The following is a 25,256-nucleotide window of genomic DNA, read 5'->3' as shown; positions in this document are numbered from 1 at the left end:
AGCTGGCCATGGGCCGAGACGCTAATCTACCCACCCTTCCAATCTTTTACCCCCTCCCCCTCTCTTTTTCTTCTCTCTCTTCTACTTCCCCACTCCTCTCTTCTTCTTCTCCTGTTACTCCTTTTTATTACTAACTCCATGAGCTACGATTTAGTACTCTGTATTTCCTGCCGATTGCTTCGGTAGAGCCAAGTGTGCCAGTGATTGTTGATATCTTTCTCTTAAACTGGGCACAGTGGATTCCGCATTTGACAGTTCCATTTTGTATATCCACCCTGTCGCTGTGCCCGCGGCATGTACTGTTTCTGATTGACTGTGTACTGTCGATGTTTTTTTTCTTTTGTTTTTGTATAATCTAATAAAAAAACGTTAATTGAAAAAAAAAAGAATGGAGTAAAACAGAACAGAAGAGAAAATAAAATAGAATAGGAAATAAAATAGAAAAAAATTGAGTAGAAAATAAGGGGGGGGGGGGGGGGAATGAAGTAAACAAAATATAAAACAAAAGGATATTCTGTTAGAGTAAACAGAATATTTTTTTATTCTGTATTCTGTTTACTAATTTTTTCCCCTTATTTTCTATTCCACTCTATTCTTTTCTATTTTATTCCCTATTCTATTTTTTTCTATTCTATTTTGTTCTGTTTTACACTATAAAATAAAAGAATAGAGTAAAACAGAACAAAATAGAATAGAGTAGAAAATAAGGGAATAGAATAAAAAACAATGAGTAAACAGAATATAAAATAAAATTATATTCTGTTTACTCTATTCTATTTCATACTATTCTCTTATTTTCTATATTAAAGAAAATTGGAGTGCCCCCCAAAAGAGAAGACACAAGGGACTTTAAGGGCAACTATAACTATTGAAAAGTCTAACAAATAAATTTTTATATATATATATATATATATATATATATATATATATATATATATATATTATTAAAAAAATACAAAATGTATTTATTAACCACTTGACCACTGGGCACTTAAACACCCTTAATAACCAGACCAATTTTCAGCTTTCGGTGCTCTCACATTTTGAATGACAATCATGCAACACTGTACCCATATGGAATTTTTGTCCTTTTTTTCACACAAATAGAGCTTTCTTTTGGTGGTATTTAATCACCGCTGGGTTTTTTTTATTTTTTGTGCTATAAAAGAAAAAAGACAGAAAATTAATTTTTCTTTGTTTCTGTTATAAAATTTAGCAGATTAGTAATTTTTCTTCATACATTTTGGCCAAAATTTATACTACTACATATCTTTGGTAAAAATAAGCACAAATTGGTGGATATTATTTGGTCTTTGTGAAAGTTATAGAGTCCACAAGCTATGGTGCCAATATCTGAAAATTGATCACACCCGAAGGACTGACAGCCTATCTCATTTCTTGAGACCCTAACATGGCAGAAAAGTACAAATACCCCCCAAATTACCCCTTTTTTGGAAAGAAGACATTCCAAGGTATTTAGTAAGAGGCATGGTGAGTTTTTTGAAGTTGTCATTTTTTCCTACAATTCTTTGCAAAATCAAGATTTTCTTTTCTTTTTTTTTCACAAAATTGTCATATTATCAGGTTATTTCTCACACACAGCATATGCATACCACAAATTACACCCCAAAACACATTCTGCTATTACTCCTGAGTATGGCAATACCACATGTGTGAAACTTTTACACAGCGTGGCCACATACAGAGGCTCAACATGCAGGGAGCGCCATCAGGCGTTCTGGAGCACCCAGGCCAATTCGGACATTTCTCTCCTACATGTAAAAATCATCATTTATTTGCTAGAAAATTACATAGCATCCCAAAACATTATATATGTTTTTTTTTAGCAAAGACCCTAGAGAATACAATGGTGGTAGTTGAAACTTTTTATCACGCACGGTATTTGCGCAGCAATTTTTCGAACGCGTTTAAAAAAAAAAAAAAACTGTTTTGTGCTTAAAAAAAAAAAAAAACAGTAAAGTTAGCCCAATATTTTTGCATAATGTGAAAGATGGAGTTATGCTGAGTAAATAGATACCTAACATGTCACCCTTCAAAATTACACACGCTCATGGAATGGTGCCAAACGTCACTAATTAAAAATCCCCATAGGCGACGCTTTAAATTTTTTTACTGGTTACATGTTTTGAGTTACAGAGGAGGTCTAGGGCCAAAATTATTGCACTCGCTCTAACGTTCGCAGTGATACCTCACATGTGTGGTTTGAACACCATTTTCATATGTGGGCGGGACTTACGTATTCAATTGTTTTTTCTTTTTTATTGTTCATTTTACTTTATTTATTTTAGTTTGACATTTTAAAATTTTTTGGATCACTTTTATTCCTATTACAAGGAATGTAAACATCCCTTGTAATAGGAATAGGCATGACAGGTCCTCTTTACAGTGAGCTATAGGGTCAATAAGACCCCACATCTCACCTCTAGGCTGGGAAGCCTGAAATAAATAAAAAAATAAAATAAAATAAAATGGCAGGGTATTTCAGAGTATTGGCAGGGTATTGGCAGGGTATGGCAGAGTATTGGCAGGGTATGGCAAAGTATTGGCAGGGTATTGACAGGGTATTGCAGAGTATTGCAGGGTGTTGGCAGGGTATGGCAGAGTATTGGGTATTGCAGAGTATTGGCAGGGTATTGCAGAGTATTGACAGAGTATTGGGTATTGCAGAATATTGGCGGGTATTGCAGAGTATTGGCAGGGTATTGGGTTTTTTGCAGAGTATTGTCGGGTATTGCAGAGTATTGGCAGGGTATTGCAGAGTATTGGCGGGTATTGCAGAGTAATGGCAGGGTATTGGTGTGTATTGCAGAGTATTGGCAGGGTATTGGGTATTGCAGAGTATTGGCAGGGTTTGGCAGGATATAGCAGAGTATTGGCAGGGTATTGCAGAGTATTGGCAGGGAATTGAGGGGTTAAATTTTGGTGAGCAGCGATGTGGGCACTGCAGATGCAGCCCACAGCGCTGCTGACACCGATCTCACCCCTCTCACAAACGCTGGTTTGTTTACAAGTGATCGCTTCGTCATTACTGTGATCCGTGATGCAGGACCCGGCGGTCATGGATGCTCTCAAGTGTGCGCCCCAGGGCGGAATTGAGCCGGTTGTTAAGTGATTAAAGAAATCTTAAAAATATAGGTGCATACATCACCATATAAAGGCATAGGTAAAAACCTAAGAACAGTTGATACAATTAGAGATGTTGATCTCCTGTAATCTTGTCCAACGCATTTCAGGATTTCAATGTTAATCCCTTCATCGGGGACATTTGTTAAACTAGAACATAACAGAAAGTTGAGCCTATGAACATCAATTGGACAAAAAAAAAATAGCATCATGGGAGATACAACTATATATTTTTTTAATTTTCTATTCTGTTCTGTTTTACGATAGTCTATTCTTTTATACTCTATTTTTTATTTTCTATTCTATTTTCTATTCTATTTAGTTCTGTTTTACTCTAGTCTATTCTTTTATTCTATAATCATTTTTTTATTTTCTATTCTATTCCCTATTCTATTTTATTTTCTATTGTATCTTGTTCGGTTTTACTCTATTCTTCCATTTTCTGTTCGGTTTTACGCTATTCTATTTTATTCTATTCCCTTATTTTCTATTCTATTCTTGCTTTCAAATTCAATTCAGATTTTAGTTTCCTTTTTTCAGATTCATTTTTAATTTGTTACTATTGTAATTCGGAGTTTCCGAATAACCAAAAATGTGTCCGAATTCCAATCCAGGACTAAGCGAACGGCACATGTCTGCTCTATAATTGCATGGGCTGCTCAATTGTGATAGGGAGGAAATATAGGGAGGAAACGCTCAGCATAGAAACTCACTGAATACTGAGCATGTGCAGAGCTGCCAACTACGCTCTGCAAAATCCCACAACTGCAGTGGGGACAGGGACAGAAGGGGGAGATAGAGAGCAGCAGGATCAACCAGGTTTTTTGTTGTGTGTTTTTTTTTTTTTTTTGCATGATACAGATAACGAATCTCATAGTGACTGAGAGAGTATGAACAGCATGGAATATATCATTTTATTAATAGTTTTTTTATGATGTGGGTTTAGCGACTACTATGAGTACTGATCAAGTCAAGTCTGTAAAATGATTGGAGCCGTTCCTTGTATAAACGCAGCAAGCACAATCAGCTCCTGTTTTGGGATTTCTAAGTAGAGGTGACCCCTATAGACTCCATTGAAAATAGAAAGATTGTCGAGGACAACCACAGCAAATTATGTGATTGGTCGCAGTGATCACATGGTACAGAGAGGGCCAACCGCTGCCTGTCTATACCATGTGGTTCGCTTTGCCAATCACAACAAAATAAACTGAATCGATTTCATTTCAGTAAAATGCTTGTTTGTATCAATGAAATCCACTACTATAGGAAATCTCAATGTGTAAAAAAATAAAATAATAATAATACCGATCACTTCCCCAGATTAGTACAGTGTTACTATGGTAACATTATTCTGCTCTGGTCACAGTGTGTTAAAAAATATAAAAAGAAAAAATATATATATTTTTTTTGTACTGTCACCAGTCAATGTCTGTACACTGTTGACTGCATGTGTTAAAAAAAAATCTACATTTTATTTTTTACACATGCAATGTAGATTTTCTGTTTTGTTTTACATACAATGTAGATTTTTTATTATTATTATTTCTTTTTTTTCCCCCCAAAAAAAACTGACAAAAAAATTACAACTTCAAAAAACTCGCCACACCTCTTACTAAATACCTTGGATTTTCTACTTTCCAAAAAAAGGGATATTTGTACTGTCCTGGCATTTTCGGGCCTCAAGAAATAAGATTGGCCATCAGTATATTCAGGATCGATCGATTTTCAGACATATATCCTATAGTGTGTGGACTCTCTAACTTTCCTACAGACTAAACAATAGACACTGATTTGGGTTATTTTCACCAAAAAAAATGGAGCAGGATACATTTTTGATCTAAATTTATGAAGAAAGATTATTTATTTATTTTAAAATGTTATCACAGAAATGAAGAAAAACACCACAATTTTCAGTATTTTTTTATTTAGCAAAAAAAAAAAAAAACAGTGGTGATTAAATGCCACCAAAAGAAATCTCTATTTTTGTGAAATAAATGATAAAAAAATCATTTGGGTACAGTGTAGCATGACCACGTAATTGTCATTTAAAGTGTGACAGCACTGAAAGCTGAAAATTGGCCTGGGCAAGAAGGGGGTAAATGTGCCCAGTATTGAAGTGGTAGGTACACAGATTTTTTTTTTTTCGTTTCTATAGGTTTTTCACGGTAGGTCGAGGTGGGAGGGAGTCTTGGGTTAGTAACTCTGGATGTTGAGGGGGCTGGTTGTGCTTTGCTGTGGCTCGGCGGGGTTTAGCAGCCAGGCACCAGTGCTGATGAGGTTTTGGGGGTTACGGGTTCAAAGCTGAGGGAATCTAGTGAAGTTTGTGGTCATATTCCAGGTACTAGGTCTTGATTTTGTATGCTACTGTCCTCAGAGCTGGTTGCCTGAGGGTCTTAAGAAGCACCACCCGCCCCCCGAGCCAGTGTAAAAGTTAGCGTGGCCGGTTCAAATCTAGAGTCATCTTGAATTTGTGATGACTTTAACTCCCAAAATAGGAGAAGGAACCCCTCGAGTTCCTGAGCAGAGGTAAGTAGCTCAGTGGATGAGAGTGTTGATCCTTGGCACCGTAGACTCGAGTTTGAATCCTTGGAATGGCTGTAGACCCCCCAAGAGCAATTCCGTGAGAGCACCCGTGACCGTGTGTGCCAAATCCACCAAAGTGCTGTAGACCCCCGAGGATGTATCAATGAAAGTGCTGGAGAACTCCAAGGGTGGATCAATGAAAGCACTGTAAAGCTCCAAGGATGGATCAATAAAAGTGTTGTAGACCTCCAAGGATGGATCAATGAAAGCACTGGAGACCCCCAAGGATGGATCAATGAAAGCGCTGTTGACCCCCAAGAATGGATCAATGAAAACACTCTAGACCTCCAGGGATGGATCAATAAAATCACTGTAGACATCCAAGGAAGGATAAATGAAATCACTGTAGACCTCCAAGGAAGGATCAATGAAAGTGCTGTAGACCCCCAAGGATGGATCAATGAAAGCGCTGTAGACCTCCAAGGATGGATCAATGAAAGCGGTATAGTTCTCCAAGGATGGAGCAATGAAAGTGCTGTAGACCCCCAAGAATGGATCAATGAAAGCACTGTAGACCTCCAAGGATGGATCAATGAAAGCGGTATAGTTCTCCAAGGATGGAGCAATGAAAGTGCTGTAGACCCCCAAGAATGGATCAATGAAAGCACTGTAGACCTCCAAGGATGGATCAATGAAAGCGCTGTAGAGGGCAAATTCCTGGAAGTGCAGTAGACCCTTGAGCTCAAATTCACCAGTGAAAGCTTAGAGGCCATGGACAGCCCACCAGTCCGCTCCAGTCCCAAGCCTGTAACATGTGTAGGCTTCACATTAGGCCGTGGACACACTGCCTCCTTGGGGGGACCCATGTTCTGTGACGTCACTGCAACAGCTATAAATAGAATGGGCCCATTCAAAAAGCTGGGCTCTAGGTTTTTTCTTGGCCTTGCTCCCAGGTACTGCACCTGCAAAAATCCTGTTGCCTTCCGAAGCCTGCTAGGGCTCCCCCATCCCACCAGGAGACCCGAGCAACCAGCCAGCTGGCTGGACAGCTAGACAAAGGCAGGATCGGTGCTGAAGAGTCTTTTGAGGTTGTAGGTTCAAACCTGAACGTGTTTACTGAAGTTTGTGATCACATTCCAGCCACCAGCCACCAGCCACCAGCCACCAGCCCTCAGCCACCAGCCCTCAGCCACCAGCCCTCAGCCACCAGCCACCAGCCACCAGCCACCAGCCACCAGCCACCAGCCACCAGCCACCAGCCACCAGCCCTTGATTTTTTTAAATTTCTGTCCTCAGGGTTGGTTGGCTTGGAGGTTAAAGAACCAGCCTTCCTCCAAGTCAGCAGAGATGTTTGAGTTGCCGGTTCAAACCTAGGTTCAGCTTTTTGCATTTGCGATGACTTTCACGCTTGAAATAGGAGAACGAACCCATGAGTTCCTGAGTGGAGGTGAGTAGCTCAGAGGATGAGAGTGTTGACCATGGGTGCCATAGACCCAAGTTCAAATCCTTACAAGCACTGCAGATCACCAAGGGTAATTCCATGAGAGTGATGAAGACCCCAGAGGATGCATCAATGAGAGCACTGGAGACCTCCAAGGGCAGTAGAACTCAAATCACTGAGTGAAAGCTTGGAGGCCGTGGACAACCCACCAGTCTGCTTCAGTCACAGGCCTGCAACATGTGTGGGTATCACATTAGGTTGTGGACACCCTGCCTCTTTGGTTCACAGTCTGTGACATCTATAGAATGGGCGGTCTTACTGGGTTTTTTGGACACACACACATTTATACTTACTTTTATTTCAGGAGTTGACAAAATGCCCACATAAATAAAATAAAAAACACATCTAATTAAAAGAAGAAAATCAAACACTAAATAAAAGAAGAAAATCAAACACATAATAAAATAAGAAAATCAACAAGTAGAAAAAAATAATAAATAAAAGAAAATCAAACACTAAAGACAGAAAAAAATCAAACACTAAAGAAAGAAAAAAAATCAGACAAACTAAATAAATTAAGAAAATTAAACAAGTAAAAAATAAATAAATAAAATAAGGAAATCAAACACTAAATAGAGAAAAAAAATCAAACAAAAAACTAAATAAAAGAAGAAAATTGAACACTAAAGAGAGAAGAAAATCAAACACTAAATAAATAAAATATATCAAAACAACTAAATAAAAGAAAATTAAACAAGTAATATAATAAATAAATAAAAGAAAATCAAATACTAAAGAGAGAAAAAAATCAAACACTAAATAAAAGAAGAGAATCGAACACTAAAGAGAGAAGAAAATCAAACACTAAAAAGAGAAAAAAATCAAACACTAAAGAAAGAAAAAAATCAAACAAACTACTAAATAAAAGAAGAAAATCAAACAAGTAAAAAAAAAAAAAGAATAAATAAAAGAAAATCAAACACTAAAGAGAGAAAAAAATCAGACAAACAACTAAATAAATGAAGAAAATTAAACAAGTAAAAAATAAATAAATAAAAAAAGGAAATCAAACAATAGAGAGAAAAAAATCAAAAACTAAAGAAAGAAAAAAATCAAACAAACAACTAAATAAAAGAAGAAAATCAAACAAATAACTAAATAAAAGAAGAAAATTAAACAAGTAAAAAAAAAAAAAAAAAAAAAAAAAGCAAATCAAACACTAAGGCCCCTTTCATACTGGGGCGGGAGTGGCGTTGGCGGTAGTGGCCGAAAAAGGGTTAAAAACACCCGCAAAGCACTGAAAATTTGTATATTGTGACTCAAAACACCTGTAAAGGTTTCTTGAGTCTTTAAATGGTCTCTCAGTCTGGTTCAGTAGGTTACCCAATCATGGAGAAGACTGTTGACTTGACAGTTGTTCAGAAGATAGTCACTGACATGCTCCACAAGGAGGGTAAGTCACAAAAGGTCATTGCTAAAGAAGCTGGCTGTTCACAGAGTGCTGTATCCAAGCATATTAATGGAAAGTTGAGTGGAAGAAAAAACTGTGGTAGTAAAAGGAGCACAAGCAACAGGGAGCGGATTCATAGGACTATGAAGCAAAGGCCATTCAAGAATTTGGGGAGGATTCACAAGGAGTGGACTACGGCTGGTGTCAGTGCTTCAAGAGCCACCACACACAGACGTATCCAGAACATGGGCTACAACTGTCACATTCCTTGTGCCAAGCCACTCCTGAACCAGAGAAAACATCAGAAGCGTCTTACCTGCACTAAGGAGAAAAAGGACTGGACTGTTGCTCAGTGGTCCAAAGTCCTCTTTTTGGATGAAAGTAAATTTTGCATTTAATTTGGAAATCAAGGTCCCAGAGTCTGGAGGAAGACTAGGGAGGCCCAGAATCCAAGTTTCACGAGGTCCAGTCTGACGTTTCCACAATCAGTGGTGATTTGGGGAGCCATGTCATCTGCTGGTGTTGGTCCATCAAGTCCGAAGTCAGAGCCGCTGCAAGAGTCCAGGGCTTACTATGCATGCACCAATGGAGCGTTGCCGCAAGAGGAAATCCGTGCCAATTGAGCATGCGCCAAAGACCCCTCAGGGCACCAACCCTCACTTGCGCAGACTTGATGGAAAAGAGCAGGAAAATGCCCAGGACGTGCACAGGAAGTGACCTCAACCTGCTGGAAAAAGGCAAGAAAATACCAAGGAGGCGCACAGGAAATTACATCAACCTGATGGAAAAAGGCGGGGAAATCTCCAGGAGGCGCACAGGAAGTGACCTCAAACGTCCCTATATAAGCCCAGCCCAGACACAGCCAAAATTGCCAAATTGCTGGATTATCTTCAGTCCCTCTTGTTCCTGTGCTAGTGTGTGATCTCTCTAAACCTGTTGTGACCTGGAAACCTATTTGACTACTCTTGATTGCTGCTTGCCGTTGACCTCGGATATGTACCTTTACCATTCTACTTCTTTGCCCCTTTTGTACTCAGCTGCCAGATTGGAACCGACCCCGGCTTGTATCTTGACCAAACTTCTGTGGATTAACCCTTTTATGCTTCGTTGCCCAACTGGACTTGAACTTGGCTTGGATCTTGGACTAAGGCTTGCACGGTGCTCTGCACCCCTGGCACCCTTACCACTTGGTGTCCACCAAGTCTCGGTCTCCATCTCCAGAGACTTTAAAGGACCCAAGGTGCAAGGGAGGCCTCCCCACTACTTCGGTCTCACATCAGGTACGTGGCCCTCATGACAGCCGCCCTCTAGCAGGAAATTCTACAGCACTTCATGCTTCCCTCTGCTGACCAGCTTTATGGAGATGCTGATTTAATTTTCCAGCAGGACTTGGCACCTGCCCACACTGTCAAAACTTCCAATACCCGGTTTAAAGATAATGGTATCACTGTGCTTGATTGCCCAGCAAACTCGGCTGACCTAAACCCCATAAAGAATCTGTGGGGTATTGTCAAGAAGAAGATGAGAGACACCAGACCCAATAATGCAGATGAGCTGAAGGCCACTATGAAAGCAATCTGGGCTTCCATAACACCTCAGCAGTGCCACAGGCTGATCACCTCCATGCCACGCAGCACTGATGCAGTAATTCATGCAAAAGGAGCCCCGACCAAGTATTCAGTGCATACTATACTGTACATGGACATACTTTTCACTAAGCCAACATTTCTGTTGGCTTAGTTTTAATTTTCTGAGATACTGATCTTTGGGTTGTCACTCGATGTAAGCCATAATCCTCAAAATTAAAAGAAAGAAATGCTTGAAATCTATCACTCTGTGTGTAACGCATCTATATAAAATATATGAATCTCACTTTTTGAATTGAATTACTGAAATGAATTAACTTTTGGATGATATTCAGCTTTTTTGAGATCCACCTGTGTTTAGCCGACTTAAACTGAAGGTCAATCGGGCTTTACACAAAGCCCCGGAAAGCCCCAGATTTATGAAGAAACGAGAGACACGGTTTGTTCCAGTCTGTCTTTATTTCCATTCAGGATTACAACACGCAACTTCAGTGTCACAAATACAATATACAGCACAAAGGGAGGGTAACCAGGCATGGGTAACTTGGAGGGGATGTACATCAGAAGCGGGCAGTAATGACGTCGGCTGTGGGCATAGAGGTGGGGGGGTCTTTAGTACCCAAAGTGCACAGGGATGGGATTACCCTCGATATTTTATTGTAAAATCTGGTCCCTCGTCCAATTGTCACCAGAGATGGCCTAACTCTTTAACGTCGGCTGCGTTACCGTCCCGTCCCATCTTACCCATAATGCACAGGGCAGTCCGGCATCCTTCTATAATAATTACATTCAGCATCATCAATCCCTTTTATTGTGCAGAGGATTGGGGGGGGGGGGGGGGGGGTTACAAATGCATTGCAATGTGCAAAACGTCACAGATTGCTAAAGGAAATCTAAAACTAACCAGAAGCTTAAAAACTGTGCCTTGAAATAAATGCTCTGCCAGAATCAATTTCCCTGCCAGAAGAGTCAGAGGATTCGACGTTACGTTTGCTAATAGCCCAATACTGAGTTGTGCTGGCAGAGGGGGCGAGGGGGTGGCATTGTGAAGCACTGCAGCCCTAACGCATCTGTCAGGGAAAGAGATTGATGGCGGCGATCTACAGAACCAGCAGGGAAACGGCTCACACGGCAATGCTCTGCAGGGGGCTCTGGACGGTGGGGGGAAAGGTGGAGGTGCATGGCAATGCTCTGTGAGCTCTGGACGGGGAAGAAGAGAGGGGGGTACACAGCAATGCTCTGCAGGGCTCCGGAAAAGAGAAGGAAAAGGGGTACACAGCGATGCTCTGCAGGAAGACAGTCTCTGGTAGAATGAGATGGAAATTTTCCTGTGTTTTGGTACAGATAGATATCATTAAATATATTTATATATATATTATATTATATATTATATAAACATCACAGACACAACATTCTCCCATTTATATTCACTCTGGCAGCCGGGCTGCAGCACTGCACATCAGAACATCACAACCTGAAGCTTGACCTCAATGATCAGTCGTGGAGAAGCCTGCAAGCAAGAGAAGGGGGCCCAGGAAGGAGGCAAAAAAAAAAGTGAAATAAAAGGCAATGATGGAGCCAAGGTGGGCAGATGACCAGGGCATGAGGTACAGGGAAGAAGCCACAGCATGGAAGTGTTTAGTGATGGATATGAAGGATAGTGGCGCCATGGCAGAGGAATGAGGAAAGTTCAGAAGGACCAACAAAGAGAAGATTTGTAGAGAACATCAGAAAGGGGGTTTCCATGGCGAGGTTTTGGTGGAGCACAGTATGCAGGGATGGAGGAGTTTTGCAAGGGGGGGGGGGTTAGACCACCGAGTTTATATATTGAGCATAAAGGCGTAAGAGTGTTGAAATGGGATCAGGAAGGAGAAGGTTTGGTGATAAGGATTCAAAGAGTCAGGAATGGAATTTTTGGCAGGAAACAGAAAGGGGTAGAGGAGTAAAGATGGGAAGCCAAGAGGGAGGGAGGTGGGCACATGATGATGGACACAGAAAGTAGACATTTTAGAAAAGTGGGTGGTTTGAAGAGCAACAGAAGATGGTAGAAGGATGGCAGGTGGACGGATAAATGGAAAGTCAAGGTGAAGAGAAACAGAGGATAGAAAAAGAAAAAGTGCAGAAGAGTATATATGTTGGGTGAAGAGTGGAAGAGAAGGGTGGTCATGTTGGGTGAAGAGTAGAAGAGAAGTGTGGACGTGTTGGGTTAAGAGTGGAAGAGAAGGGTGGAGGGGAGGGGGGTGAAGGTGAGATCAAATGTAGTTGGGTGGGGAGGAGGCAGGTTTGAAGAAAAGGAGTTTGAATGGAATAGATATGTTGAGTGATGAGGGACAGAAGCGTGGAAGAGAAGGGTGGACATTTTGGGTGAAGAGTGGAAGAAAAGGGTGGACATGTTGGGTGAAGAGTGGAAGAGAAGAGTAAATATGTTGGGTAAAGAGTGGAAGAGAAGGGTGGACATGTTGGGTAAAGAGTGAAAGAGGAGGGTGGATATGTTGGGTGAAGAATGGAAGGGAAGGGTGGACATTTTAGGTGATGAAGTGGAAGAAAAGGGGTGGACATGTTGGGTGAAGAATGGAAGAGAAGAGTAAATATGTTGGATGAAGAGTGGAAGAGAAGGGTGGACATGTTGGGTAAAGAGTGGAAGAGAAGGATGGACATGTTGGGTTAAGAGTGGAAGAGAAGGGTGGACATGTTGGGTGAAGAGAGGAGTAAATATGTTGGATGAAGAGTGGAAGAGAAGGGTGGAAATGTTGGGTAAAGAGTGGAAGAGAAGGGTGGACATGTTGGGTGAAGAGTGGAAGAGAAGGGTGGACATGTAGGGTGAAGAGTGGAAGAGAAGGGTGGACATGTTGGGTAAAGAGATGAAGAGAAGGGTGGACATGTTGGGTGAAGAGTGGAAGAGAAGAGTAAACATGTTGGGTGAAGAGTGGAGGAGAAGGGTGGACATGTTGGAGGGGGTGAAGGTGAGATCATATGTAGTTGGGTGGGGAGAAAGCAGGTAGGAAGAAAGGTATTTTGAATAGTATAAACATGTTGGGTGACGAGGGACAGAGAAGGGTTGATATGTTGGGTGAAGAGTGGCAGAGAAGGATGGGCATGTTTGGTGGAGTGTGGAAGAGAAGAGTGGACATGTTGGGTAAAGAGTGGAAGAGAAGGGTGGACATGTTGGGTGAAGAAAGGCAGAGAAGGGTGGAAAGTTGATGAAGGTGAGGTCATAAGTAGTTGGGTGGGGAGAAGGCAGAAAGGAAGGCAAGAAGTTTGAAGGGAGAAGAGTATACAGGTGCAGGAGAGCATATCAGTGGACGGTTTGGGTGAAGATGGTGAACATCATGTATAAAGAAATTAGGGTGGACGGACAAAGGGGAGGTTGGAAAGCAGATGAGGCAATATGGACACAGAAGATTTAAGAAGGATATGTAGAGAAGGAGGGCAAATGAGTAGAAAAGGCAGATGGAACAAATTAAAAGGGTATCAGGTAGTGATGGATATAATGGAAAGATAATGGAAAGAGAGAGATGTGGTAGGGAAGGGAAGTGGGAGAGAAAGAGAAAAAAGTAAGGTACACAGTCTGCAAAAGAATTACAAAAGAAGTAATTTTTTTTTTTAACTTGAGCTAATATTACCATCAGTGCGCCCAAAGATGAGGTGTACCCATTGGCCCCCCAACCCAACGTGCCCGCTCCAGCAGGAGTGCCAGCTGTCAGTCTGACAACCAAGATCGCGGTATTTGTTTCTATGTTAATACAGAGTGTAACACTTTTCAATTAATAAATACATTTTACCCATATTGTTACATTGTATTTGGTTATCAGTTACCATTTAACCCCTTAGCTAACCCTGATTCGCCCCTAATTAACTCCTCCCCTTAGCTTGTACTTTTGGGCCTTTTTTAAAATCTTTTGTCTACAAACTTGTTTTTTTTAGGTTTTGTTCATTTCATTTTTTTATTTTATTTTTTTAGCACTGCCTTATAGAAATCTTGTGGAAAAATTTATAGAAAATTTCTGAATATTTGTAGAAAATGTATAGCATGCCCCAACATCACACATTCGCTGCAAATAATACCCACAATATGTGTATTTTCTATCAGCTCCATCTAGTGGCCATAATGCAGTATTTCCCCTGATGGTGATATTTCAGATAATTACCGCATTATGGCCACTAGATGGAGCTGATGATCGCAGGAAATGCACATATTGTAAACATTATGGAAATTATTTATGGCAGCTTTGTGAAAGCATCTGCTCCATTTAGTGGCCATAATGCGGTATTTTCCCTGATTGAGGTATTGCTGAAAACAACCACTTTATGGCCCCTAGATGGAGCCGACGATCACAGGAAATGCAAATATTAGTCACGTTGCAGAGGTTATTCATGACAACTGTGTGAATGCTAGGGCATCTGCTCCCTCTAGTGGCCATAATGTGGTATTTTCCCTGATTGAGGTATTTCAGAGAAATACCGCATTGTGGGCACTAGATGGCACTGAGGATCACAGAAATTACACATATTAGTCATGGCAGCTGTGTGAATGGGAAGACTTTTGCACCGAGAATTGTCTTATAAACAGAGCCTGAAGTCAGCGGTAAAACTGTACTACCATAGCCTTTAGAATGTATAGACAATAAAATAATTTTTTGGAAATCAATATTGTCCTATAAAACCTGATTTATATTTTTTATATAATAATAATTATAACGCAGCACAGCGTTTTCATATAACTGGTGTGGCGTTGATCAGGGGCACTGACTGGTTAAAGAATGTAAAAAAAAAATAAAAAAAAAATTCCTTTTTTTTTTACATTTTTTTCTAATTTTTTAAAAAAAAAATTACAATTTTTTTTTCATAGCAATACATTGTAACCATAGTAACACTGTACTACTCTGGGGAGGTGATCAGTTTTTTTTTTTTTGTACACTATGATTGCTTATAACTGTGAATTTTACAGTTCTAAGCAACCATTTTTACTCATTCAGAGTTTACTATTGTGATTAGCTGTGATTGTCCCTGTCTGTACCATGTGATCACTGTACCATGTGATCACTGTGGCCCATCACAGAGCTCATCACAATACTAACCAATGGATGAACCAAAGCCTTTCATTACGTACAATTGTCATGAGATCTGCAGTGATTGGCAACAGCGATCACATGTTATCGGCAGCGGGTCGGTACAGTGATCTGTCATCAGGTGGACACAGCGGGTGACAGATCACGCCAGAGCACATGTGGCTTTTGGGCTGCAGGTTGAACACCAGAGATCTAAGTCAGGGGTCTCCAAACTTTCTAACCAAAGGAAAAGTTTACTGTCCTGCGGACTTTAGGGGGGCCAAACTGTGGCCGGTGGGAGTAGAAATTGTCCTGTTGTTCAATGGGAGTAAAATAATGCCCTATCTTTTGTGCCAATGGAAGGAATAGTGCCCCATTGTTGGTATAATTGGAAAGAATTCTGCCCCATCATTGGTGTCAGTAGGTGGAATTGTGCCCTTTTCGTTGGTGCCAGTGGGAGAAATAGTGCCCCATTGGTGTCAATGGAAGGAATTGTGCCCCATCATTGGTGTCAGTAGGTGGAATAGTGGCCCATTGTTGGTGTCAATTGGAGGAATAGTGTACCATTGTTGGTGTCAGTGGGAGGAATATTGCCCCATTGTTGGTGCCAGTGGGAGGAATAGTGGCCCATGGTTGGTAACGTTGGAAGGAATTATTGCCCACCATTGGTGTCAATGGGTGGAATAGTGTCCCACTGTTGGTGTAAATAGAAGGAATTGTGCCCCATCATTGGTGTCAGTGGGAGGAATTGTGCCCTTTTAAAGATATCAGTGGCAGTGGGAGGAATAGTGCCCCATTGTTGGTGTCAGTGGGAGGAATAATGCCTCATTGGTGGTGTCAGTGGTAGGAGTAATGCCCCATTGTTGGTGTCAGTGGGAGGAATAATGCCCCATTGGTGGTGTTAGTGGTAGGAATAGTGCCCCATTGTTGATGTCAGTGGGGGGAATAGTGCCCCATTGTTGGTGTTAGTGGGAGGAATAGTGCCCCATTGTTGGTGTCAGTGGGAGAAATAGTGCCCCATTGTTTTTTGTCAGTGGGAGGAATAGTAGCCCATCGTTGGTAACGATGGAAGGAATTATTCCCCACCATTGGTGTCAATGGGAAGAATAGTGCCCCATTGTTGGTGTCATTGGAAGGAATTGTGCCCTTTTGATAGTGTCAGTGGGTGGAATAGTGACCCATTGTTGGTGCCAGCAACAGGAATTATGCCCCATTGTTGGTGTCAGCGACAGGAATTATGCCCTATTGATGATTTCAATGGAAGGAATTGTCCCCTATCGTTGGTGTCAATGGAAGGAATTATGCCCCATTATTGGTGTCAGTGGGAGGAATAGTGGCCCATCATTGGTATCAATGGAAGGAATGATTCCCCACCATTGGTGTCAATAGGAGGAACAGTGTCCCATTGTTAGTGTCAGTTGGAGGAAAAGTGCCAAATTGTTGGTTTCAGTGAAAGTATTTGTGCCCCATCGTTGGTGTCAATGGGAGAAATTATACCCCACCATCAGTGTCAATGGAAGGAATAGTGCCCTATCGTTGGTGTCAGTGGGAGGAATAGTGCCCCATCATTGGTGTCAGCGACAGGAATTGTGCCCCATTGTTGGTGTCAGTGGTGGAATAATGCCCCATGGGCCGGATAAAGGCAAGCAAAGGGCCGCAGTCTGGAGACCACTGACCTAGGCCAACATCAATCCTTGTCTTGTAACAACAATTTCTAACTGGCTTTAGTTTTGTGTGTGCCCAGGACACGTCCCTTCCCCATGGACCATGTATGACAATGTTATCTTTCAAGGCACAGTGTAGGCCGGTGTATGTCTACGTAGCTTACCCTGCAAGCACTCACCAGCTCACATCTGGTTGGAGAACGAGGTTGGGACACCTTGCTGGGTATACCCGCCTTGGCTGTACCCCTGTTGGTTGTATTCAGGCTGCTGGCCATAGTAGTCAGGCTGATAACCTCCTGGTTGTTGTGCGTATGAGTCCTGCTGACCATAACCCTGGACCTGGCCCTGGCCCTGGACCTGGCCCTGCCCATAGGAATCGGGAGCTGGATGCTTCTCCTGGGCTGGTGGTGGGTACTTCATGAATGGAGCTGTCCATCCCGTCTCTTTGAATACAAACCAGATGTTTCCCAGCCAGATTATGCAGTTCAGGAAGCCGAAGGCCTGTAGGGAGGGATTTTAAAATTTGTGTTATCACGTAATCGTATGGCTGAGCTAACTTGGACTCAACTTTCAAAATCTATATGAAAAATCTGGTAACAAATAATTTGACCAACCAGCACTAACAATCTATAGCTACTTCCCAAACATATCTAGAAATATGGGACCTATCTCAATATTGGACCTTTGTACTTAGCAAACAATCCATTTCATGGAGTTCATAGAGGGAGGAATTCAGAGACTGTTGGGTTATATTGACACCTACAGGAGGATCAGGGCTTCTTCAGCATTTCATTATGTGTTGGGGGGGGGGGGGGGGGGGCAACACCTGTAAAGTCCATTTAACAAAGCTGCGACCTCACTTTAACCAATTTCATTCTTTAATGACCTGAGCTGCTGCCCACCTGACCAGGAAGAGCCTGAACTGAGGAACAACGATGTCTCCAGTGGTGAGGTCCATTGTCTGCAGCAGGGGGATGTGGGCCGCACAAGGTACCAGCACATTGGGGGTGCCGGCCAGCCGCCCCAACATTTTTTTATTATTAGTTGCGTCTTGCACTCATCAGACAGGGCGCTGTAGTGCTAGTATCATGGATGTAGAAGACTATCACATCAAGGCGCAAAGTTTGGCTCCTTCACCCTGGGCACTGGATGACCTTATCCCGATACTACCCAGCATGCCTCAATGTGGTGGAAATGCAGTACCAAGAGAATGTTCATCAACACATAGCGGTAGGACCCGTGTCCCTCAATTGGCGTCCATCCTCCTAGGCCACTAGCAGAAAACTGAGGCATGCTGATAATGGGATGGGAGTAATAAAGGTTATACCTGGCTGGTCACTGTTTTTTCTTGTCTGGCAGTGTCCAAACCTCCTGTATAACCCAACAGTCCCTGAATGCCTATTTCCCCTCAATGAATGGACACCTCCCACCATCTTTGGACAGACCATCTCTCCAAGCACCAAAGCCAAGAGTCTCTGAGTCATCTTTGACTCAGAAATGTCAATGGATGCACAAATTGCATCAGTAGTCAGCGGATTTCACCATCTCCTCCGCCTGCTACCGGGGCTGGACTGGGACAAAAATTTGGCCCTGGACTTCATCCAGACCGGCGCACTTTAATTTTGCAAACACGCACAAAAACAATATATAAACTGTACACAATTGCACAAAAAAAGCCTCCCCCTTACATCAGAGTCCCTAGAGAGCCCCTCCTTACATTAGGGTCCCCAGAGAGCCCCTCCTTACATCAGTGTCGCCAGACAGTCCTCCATTTACATTGATGTCCCCAAAGAGCCCCCCTTACAGCCTTCCCCTTACATCAGGGTCTCCAGAGAGACCCTCTTACATCAGGGTCCCCAGAGAGTCCCCTTTACTTCAGTCTCCCCAGACAGCCCCTCACTTACATCAGGGTCCCCATATAGCCTTCCCCTTACATCAGGGTCCCCAGAGAGCCCCTCTTACATCAGAGTCCCCAGAGAACCTCTCCCTTACATCAGGGTCCCCAGAGAGCATCTACCTTACATCAGGTTCCCCAGAGATCCTCCCCCTTACATCAGGGTCCCCAGAGAGCCCCTCCTTACATCAGGGTGACCAGAGAGAGGACAGGCAGTGAGAGCTGCCTGCCCGCTCTCCAGCTCTCAGGTGCTGCCAGCCACACGGCTGCAGAGAGCCCATGGCCCGGTAGTAGGTCGGGACCCTGTGGTTGGGGAGTCCTGGTCTGACTCTGGGCTATGGGCCCCAGATTCGGGGACATAGCCCCAAAAGTCCCCCCCAGCGATGCCACTGGCTGTCACTGAAACCGACTCACTGAGCCATCAGCCCACCGGGAAACTCCCGGTAGTCCCGATGGCCAGTAAATGCCTGCCTGCTATGTAGACTCATCTCCTTCATTCCCACTGAGGACAAAGCAGCAGTAGTTGGAACAATCATTAATTGCCGACTCGACTACGCAAACTCCCTTTACATAGGACTACCCTAATATTAACTTGCGCGCTTATAACTCATCCAAAACATGGCGTCAAGACTGATAACAGGAAAAAAAAAACCTGGGAATCCATCTCCTCGCCCTGAGGAGCCTACATTGGCTAACCGTAAAGAATCGGATTACATTCAAGACCCTCTGCCTCACCCACAAATGCATACAAGGAAACGCTCCTCAATACCTACGCGAGAAGTCTAACCAAAGCATCCTCCTCATTCCCAAATCCCGCTACGAGTCAAAAGGGAGAATGACTTACATTCGGATGGAAGAAAACCATCGGGCCTTCAGGAAAAAACTCAAAACCCACCTCTTCTAAGAAGCTAGACAACACAGGACAGATCGAGCAACCTTGAGGCGATTCAGTTCGCATTTGCAGCGCTATACAAATCATTCATTCATTCAATGAGAACTGAAGGCAATGGCTGTCCATTCCAACCAGTGCCAAATGGTATATTGGAAGCCATTCAACCCGGAAATGACTAAGTGCCCCTTGTGGCAGAAAAGAAGTACTGCACGGGACAACTTCAGATTAACCACGTCCCATCCAGGCCGATTCTGACATCCCTCTCCTACATGTAAAAAAAATCATAATATTTTTGCAAAAAAAATAAAAAATTTACTCTGAACCCCCAAACTATATATATATATATATATATATATATATATATATATATATATATAATATGTTTGGGGGTTCAGAGTCATTTTTTTTTGCAAAAAAATACTGATTTATAAATATTTTATATATGCAAAAAAATGATGATTTATATATATAATGTTTGGGGGTTCCGAGTAATTATTATTTTTATTTTGCAAAAAAAAAATGATGATTTATATATATATATATATATATATATATATATATATATATATATATATATTTTTTATATATGAAAAAAAAATGATGATTTATATATATTTTATATAGGCAAAAAAATTATGATTTACATATATTTTAGCCGAGACCCTAGAGAGGGGGGTAGGCCACCTCGGCCCTCCAGCCATGGTGCAACTACAAGTCCCATCATGCATCTGCCTCTAGGAGTCATGCTTGTGATTGTCAGGGTCTTGCAATGTCTCATGGGACTTGTAGTTTCAAAACAGCTGGAGATGCCGAGGTTACCTACCCCTTTTGCCCTAGAGAATCAAGTGGCGGTCGTTGACATTTCACGCGCTACAATGTCACGCGGTATCGGCGCAGCAGATTTCCAAACGGAATTGTTTTTGGAAAAAAAAAATACACTTCAATGAATTTTAATGCAAAAATTTTATTTTGTTTGTAAAATATAAAAGACGATGTTACGCCGGGTAAATAGATACCTAACATGCCGCGCTTTAGGAATGGCGCAAAATTACGGTACTTTAAAATCTCCATAAATTCATTACAGGTTACCAGTTTAGAGTTACAGAGGGGGTTTAGAGTTATGTGCTCTTGCTCTAGTGATAATGTTTGTGGCGATAATTCACGTGTGCTGCGAACTTCGTTTACGTATGTGTGCGAGCACAAGGGGATGGGGACTATTTAAATAATTTTTTTGTTATTATTATTGTTTTTTTTTTATCACTTTTTTCCTATTAGAAAAAATGTAAACATCCCTTGTAACTATTAATATTATTATTATTATTATTATTATACAGGATTTATATAGCACCAACAGTTTGCATTTTACAACATGAGGACAGACGGTACAGTTACAATACAATTCACAATACAATTCAATACAAGAGGAATCAGACAACCCTAAATTCGTAAATTCGAAAATGCAAAAAGAAGAAAGAAAATAAAAAATTTGAAAGAAAAAAAATCTGAAAAATCTAAAGAATAACTAACTAATTAATAATGACTAACTATTAAATGATAGGTTTACATCAGAGTCCACAGTGTTCCCCCTTACGTCTGAGTTCTTCTTTACACCAGAGTCCACAGCGTTCCCCCTTACATCAGAGTTCTTCTTTACACCAGAGTCCACAGCGTTCCCCCTTACATCAGAGTTCTTCTTTACACCAGAGTCCACAGCGTTCCCCCTTTTTATATACTTTTTACCCTGCATTGGGCATTTGCATTAAAAAAAAAAAAAATGCCCCTGTGTTTGGCTTTAACCCTTTATTTTCCACCAACAAAAGGCTTACATTGAGAGCAGTGTTTTTTGTTTTTTTTTACATGCATTCCTGGCTGCTACAACTTCCAAGAATGCGTGTAAATCTGCCAAACCAAGTGTCGGTGGTCATTGTCACCTGGCATTGTACAAATTTGGCAATACATACAATGGCCACAAGATGGCGGTACAACCTCATACAGCAAACCAATAAATAAAAAAAAAATGTAAAAAAAAAAGCAGAGAGGGTGCTGTCATTATCAGACATTGAAAAACATCACCGGACATTTATTATTATTTTTTTTTTTTATGTTTTTCGGCACCAAGCAAAAACGGAATATCTCACTATCACATAGTTGTAATTTTCAAACATTTAAAAAAAAGGAGAACTTAAAATAAAATGAACTTGAAATCCCCCCCTACAAAAAATATTCTGAATGCACACGGCCTATAGAATAAAATGACGGTAGGTGAAATTTTTATATTTCATAATATTATATCAAATCTTTTTTTTTTCCAGTAAAAAATACACTTAAATTAATTTTAGTGCGCACAAACATGATACAATTCCCAATTTTTAGAACAATATTTATATGTTTTATACTTATATATTTTACATTTAAGGCTTGACATGTTTGCTATCCATTTACTCGACGCTAGTGATAAAAAAAAGAGGAGTAAATGGACGTCAAACATGTCAGATGTAACCTATATCTATATAACACATACACAAGGGTATGAATGAATCGCCAACTCACCACAGAGGTGTTGAGCCCGGACATGACAGGATCCCGCTCTTCCTGGCACTTGTTTTCGGGGTTCTCACAGGCCGGGATCTGCTCGATGATCAGCTCGGGGTCTGTGGCCATCTTAATGTCAGACAAACCCTTGGCCCATGCGCTGGAGCAGACCAGCCACATGAAGGTAAAGACAGCCGTCACAATGCAGTCCTGCAGGGGAAGAAAGGGCAGGACAATGAGAAGAAGGCTCTGTGGTTCACCAGGCACATGGGGGGGGGGGGGGGGGTCACAAGATGACACAAGATCTTCTGGGAGATGCTGGAATCACGGGGCACACTGGGGTCACTAGATGACACAGGTTGCTCTAGGGGGGCATTGGAGTCAGAAGGTGACTCAAGATCAAGATGAGTACACTGGACTGATGAAGGTGCACTGGAGTCTCTACACAACACAGGGTGCTCTGGGGGCACTACATAACACAGGGTGCTCTGGGGTACATTGAACTGATGGGGGTGCACTGGAGTCACTACACAACACAGGGTGCTCTGGGGTCACTACATAACACAAGGTGATCTGGGGTCACTACATAACACAGGGTGATCTGGGGTCACTACATTAACACAGGGTGATCTGGGGTCACTACATTAACACAGGGTGATCTGGGGTCACTACATAACACAGGATACTCTGGGGTCACTACATAACACGGTGCTCTGGGGTATACTGGACTGATGGGGGTGCACTGGGGTCACTACACAACACAGGGTGCTCTGGGGTCACTACATAACACAGGGTGCTCTGGGGTACACTGGACTGATGGGGGTGCACTGGGGTCACTACACAACACAGGGTGCTCTGGGGTACATTGGACGGACTGGGGTGCACTGGGGTCACTACACAACACAGGGTGCTCTGGGGTCACTACATAACACAGGATGCTCTGGGGTACACTGGACTGATGGGGGTGCACTGGGGTCACTACACAACACAGGGTGCTAACCAATAAATGGGAAAAGAAAAAACTCCGGATCGAACCAGAAATGATTTGTGCCTTTATTTTTCCAAGTAGAAAATCACATCATACGAACCACAGCAACAAGGGAGAAAAATGGAACAAAAATTTCCGACGCGTTTTGCGTTAAAATTAGCGCTTACTCATAGCCTGGTTAGCCTGGAGCGGTGGCTTTCTCTTCTCCACAACACAGGGTGCTCTGGGGTCACTATACAACACAGGGTGCTCTGGGGTACATTGGACTGACGGGGGTGCACTACACAACACAGGGTGCTCTGGGATCACTACATAACACAGGGTGCTCTGGGGTACATTGGACTGATGAGGGTGCACTGGAGTCACTACACAACACAGGGTGCTCTGGGGTACATTGGACTGACAGGGGTGCACTGGGGTCACTAAACAACACAGGGTGCTCTGAGGTACACTGGACTGATGCGGGTGCACGGGGGTCACTATACAACACAGGGTGCTCTGGGGTAACTACATAACACAGGGTGCTCTGGGGTACATTGGACTGATGGGGGTTCACTGGGGTCACCACATAACAGAGGGTGCTCTGGGGTACATTGGACTGATGGGGGTGCATTGGGGTCACCACATAACACAGGGTGCTCTGGTGTACACTGGGCTCATAGGATTGCACTGGGGTCACTGACATAACACATGATGCTAGGGGGTACACTGGACTGATGGGGGTGCACGGGGGTCACTATATAACACAGGGTGCTCTGGGGTCACTACATAACAAAGGGTGCTCTGGGGTACATTGGACTGATGGGGGTGCACTGGGGTCACCACATAACAGAGGGTGCTCTGGGGTACATTGGACTGATGGGGGTGCATTAGGGTCACCACATAACACAGGGTGCTCTGGTGTACACTGGGCTCATAGGATTGCACTGGGGTCACTGACATAACACATGATGCTAGGGGGTACACTGGACTGATTGGGGTGCACTGGGGTCACTACATAACACAGGGTGCTCTGGGGTACACTGGACTGATGGGTGTGCACGGGGGTCACTATACAACACAGGGTGCTCTGGGGTCACTACATAACACAGGGTGCTCTGGGGTACATTGGACTGATGGGGGTGCACTGGGGTCACTACATAACAGAGGGTGCTCTGGGGTACATTGGACTGATGGGGGTGCATTGGGGTCACCACATAACACAGGGTGCTCTGGTGTACACTGGGCTCATAGGAATGCACTGGGGTCACTGACATAACACATGATGCTAGGGGGTACACTGGACTGATTGGGGTGCACTGGGGTCACTACACAACACAGGGTGCTCTGAGGTACATTTGACTGATAGGGGTGCTCTGGGGTTACTACATGACACAGGATGCTCTGGGGTACATTTGACTGATAGGGGGGCTCTGGGGTTAATACATGTCACAGGATGCTTTGGGGTACATTGGAATCATGAAGTACACTGGGCAGCGGGTCCACTGAAGGGCTGGGGCCTCCCTCCTCCAGAATCTCCAACCACCTGAAGAACCCCTAACCTCCCACAGTTCCCAAAATGCAACCCAACTTCCCATAGCAGTCCACCGTGCCCCTCAAATTCTCATAGCGATCCACTATGCCCCTCAACTTCCCGTAGCAGTCCAATGTGCCCCTCAACTTCCCATAGCGGTCCACCGTGCCCCTCAACTTTCCATATCGGTCCACCGTGCCCCTCAAGTTCCCATAGCGATCCACCGTGCCCCTCAACTTCCCATAGCGGTCCACCATGCTCCTTAACTTCCAATAGCAGTTCACCGAGCCCCTCAAGTTCCCATAGCGGTTCACCGTGCCCCTCAACTTTCCATAGCGGTCCACTGTGCCCATCAACTTCCCATAGCGGTCCACCGTGCCCCTCAACTTCCCATAGCGGTCCACCATGCCCCTCAACTTCCCATAGCGGTCCACCGTGCCCCTCAACTTCCCATAGCGGTCCACCGTGCCTCTCAACTTCCCATAGTGGTCCACTGTGCCACCCTCAACTTCCAATAGCAGTTCACTGAGCCCCTCAACTTTCCATAGCAGTCCACCATGCCCCTCAGCTTTCCATAGCGG

At 43.0% G+C, this 25,256-nt stretch overlaps 1 protein-coding gene across 3 annotated transcripts in view; it reads right to left on the bottom strand.

Annotated features, from left to right (window-relative positions):
- Positions 1-10,584: 10,584 nt before the first annotated feature.
- Positions 10,585-25,256, bottom strand: part of SYP (synaptophysin) — a 75,912-nt gene continuing 61,240 nt past the window's right edge. For 2 of the 3 annotated variants that reach the window (XM_077472615.1, XM_077472478.1), the window contains exons 5-7: positions 22,193-22,384; positions 17,036-17,357; positions 10,585-11,654 (exon numbers count right to left, since the gene is read on the bottom strand). In XM_077472615.1, the coding sequence (XP_077328741.1) occupies positions 17,040-17,357; positions 22,193-22,384 (510 nt within the window). In that variant the 3' untranslated portion in view covers positions 10,585-11,654; positions 17,036-17,039. Of the gene's footprint in view, positions 11,655-17,020; positions 17,358-22,192; positions 22,385-25,256 lie in introns of all 3 variants that reach the window. The other variant, XM_077472549.1, reaches the window with a different exon arrangement.

Source organism: Lithobates pipiens, unplaced genomic scaffold (assembly GCF_037356315.1).
Source record: "Lithobates pipiens isolate NorthernLeopardFrog02 unplaced genomic scaffold, aLitPip1_a1.2 Scaffold_1, whole genome shotgun sequence".
Lineage (NCBI taxonomy): Eukaryota > Metazoa > Chordata > Amphibia > Anura > Ranidae > Lithobates > Lithobates pipiens.
This window is presented reverse-complemented; position numbering and strand designations above follow the sequence as displayed.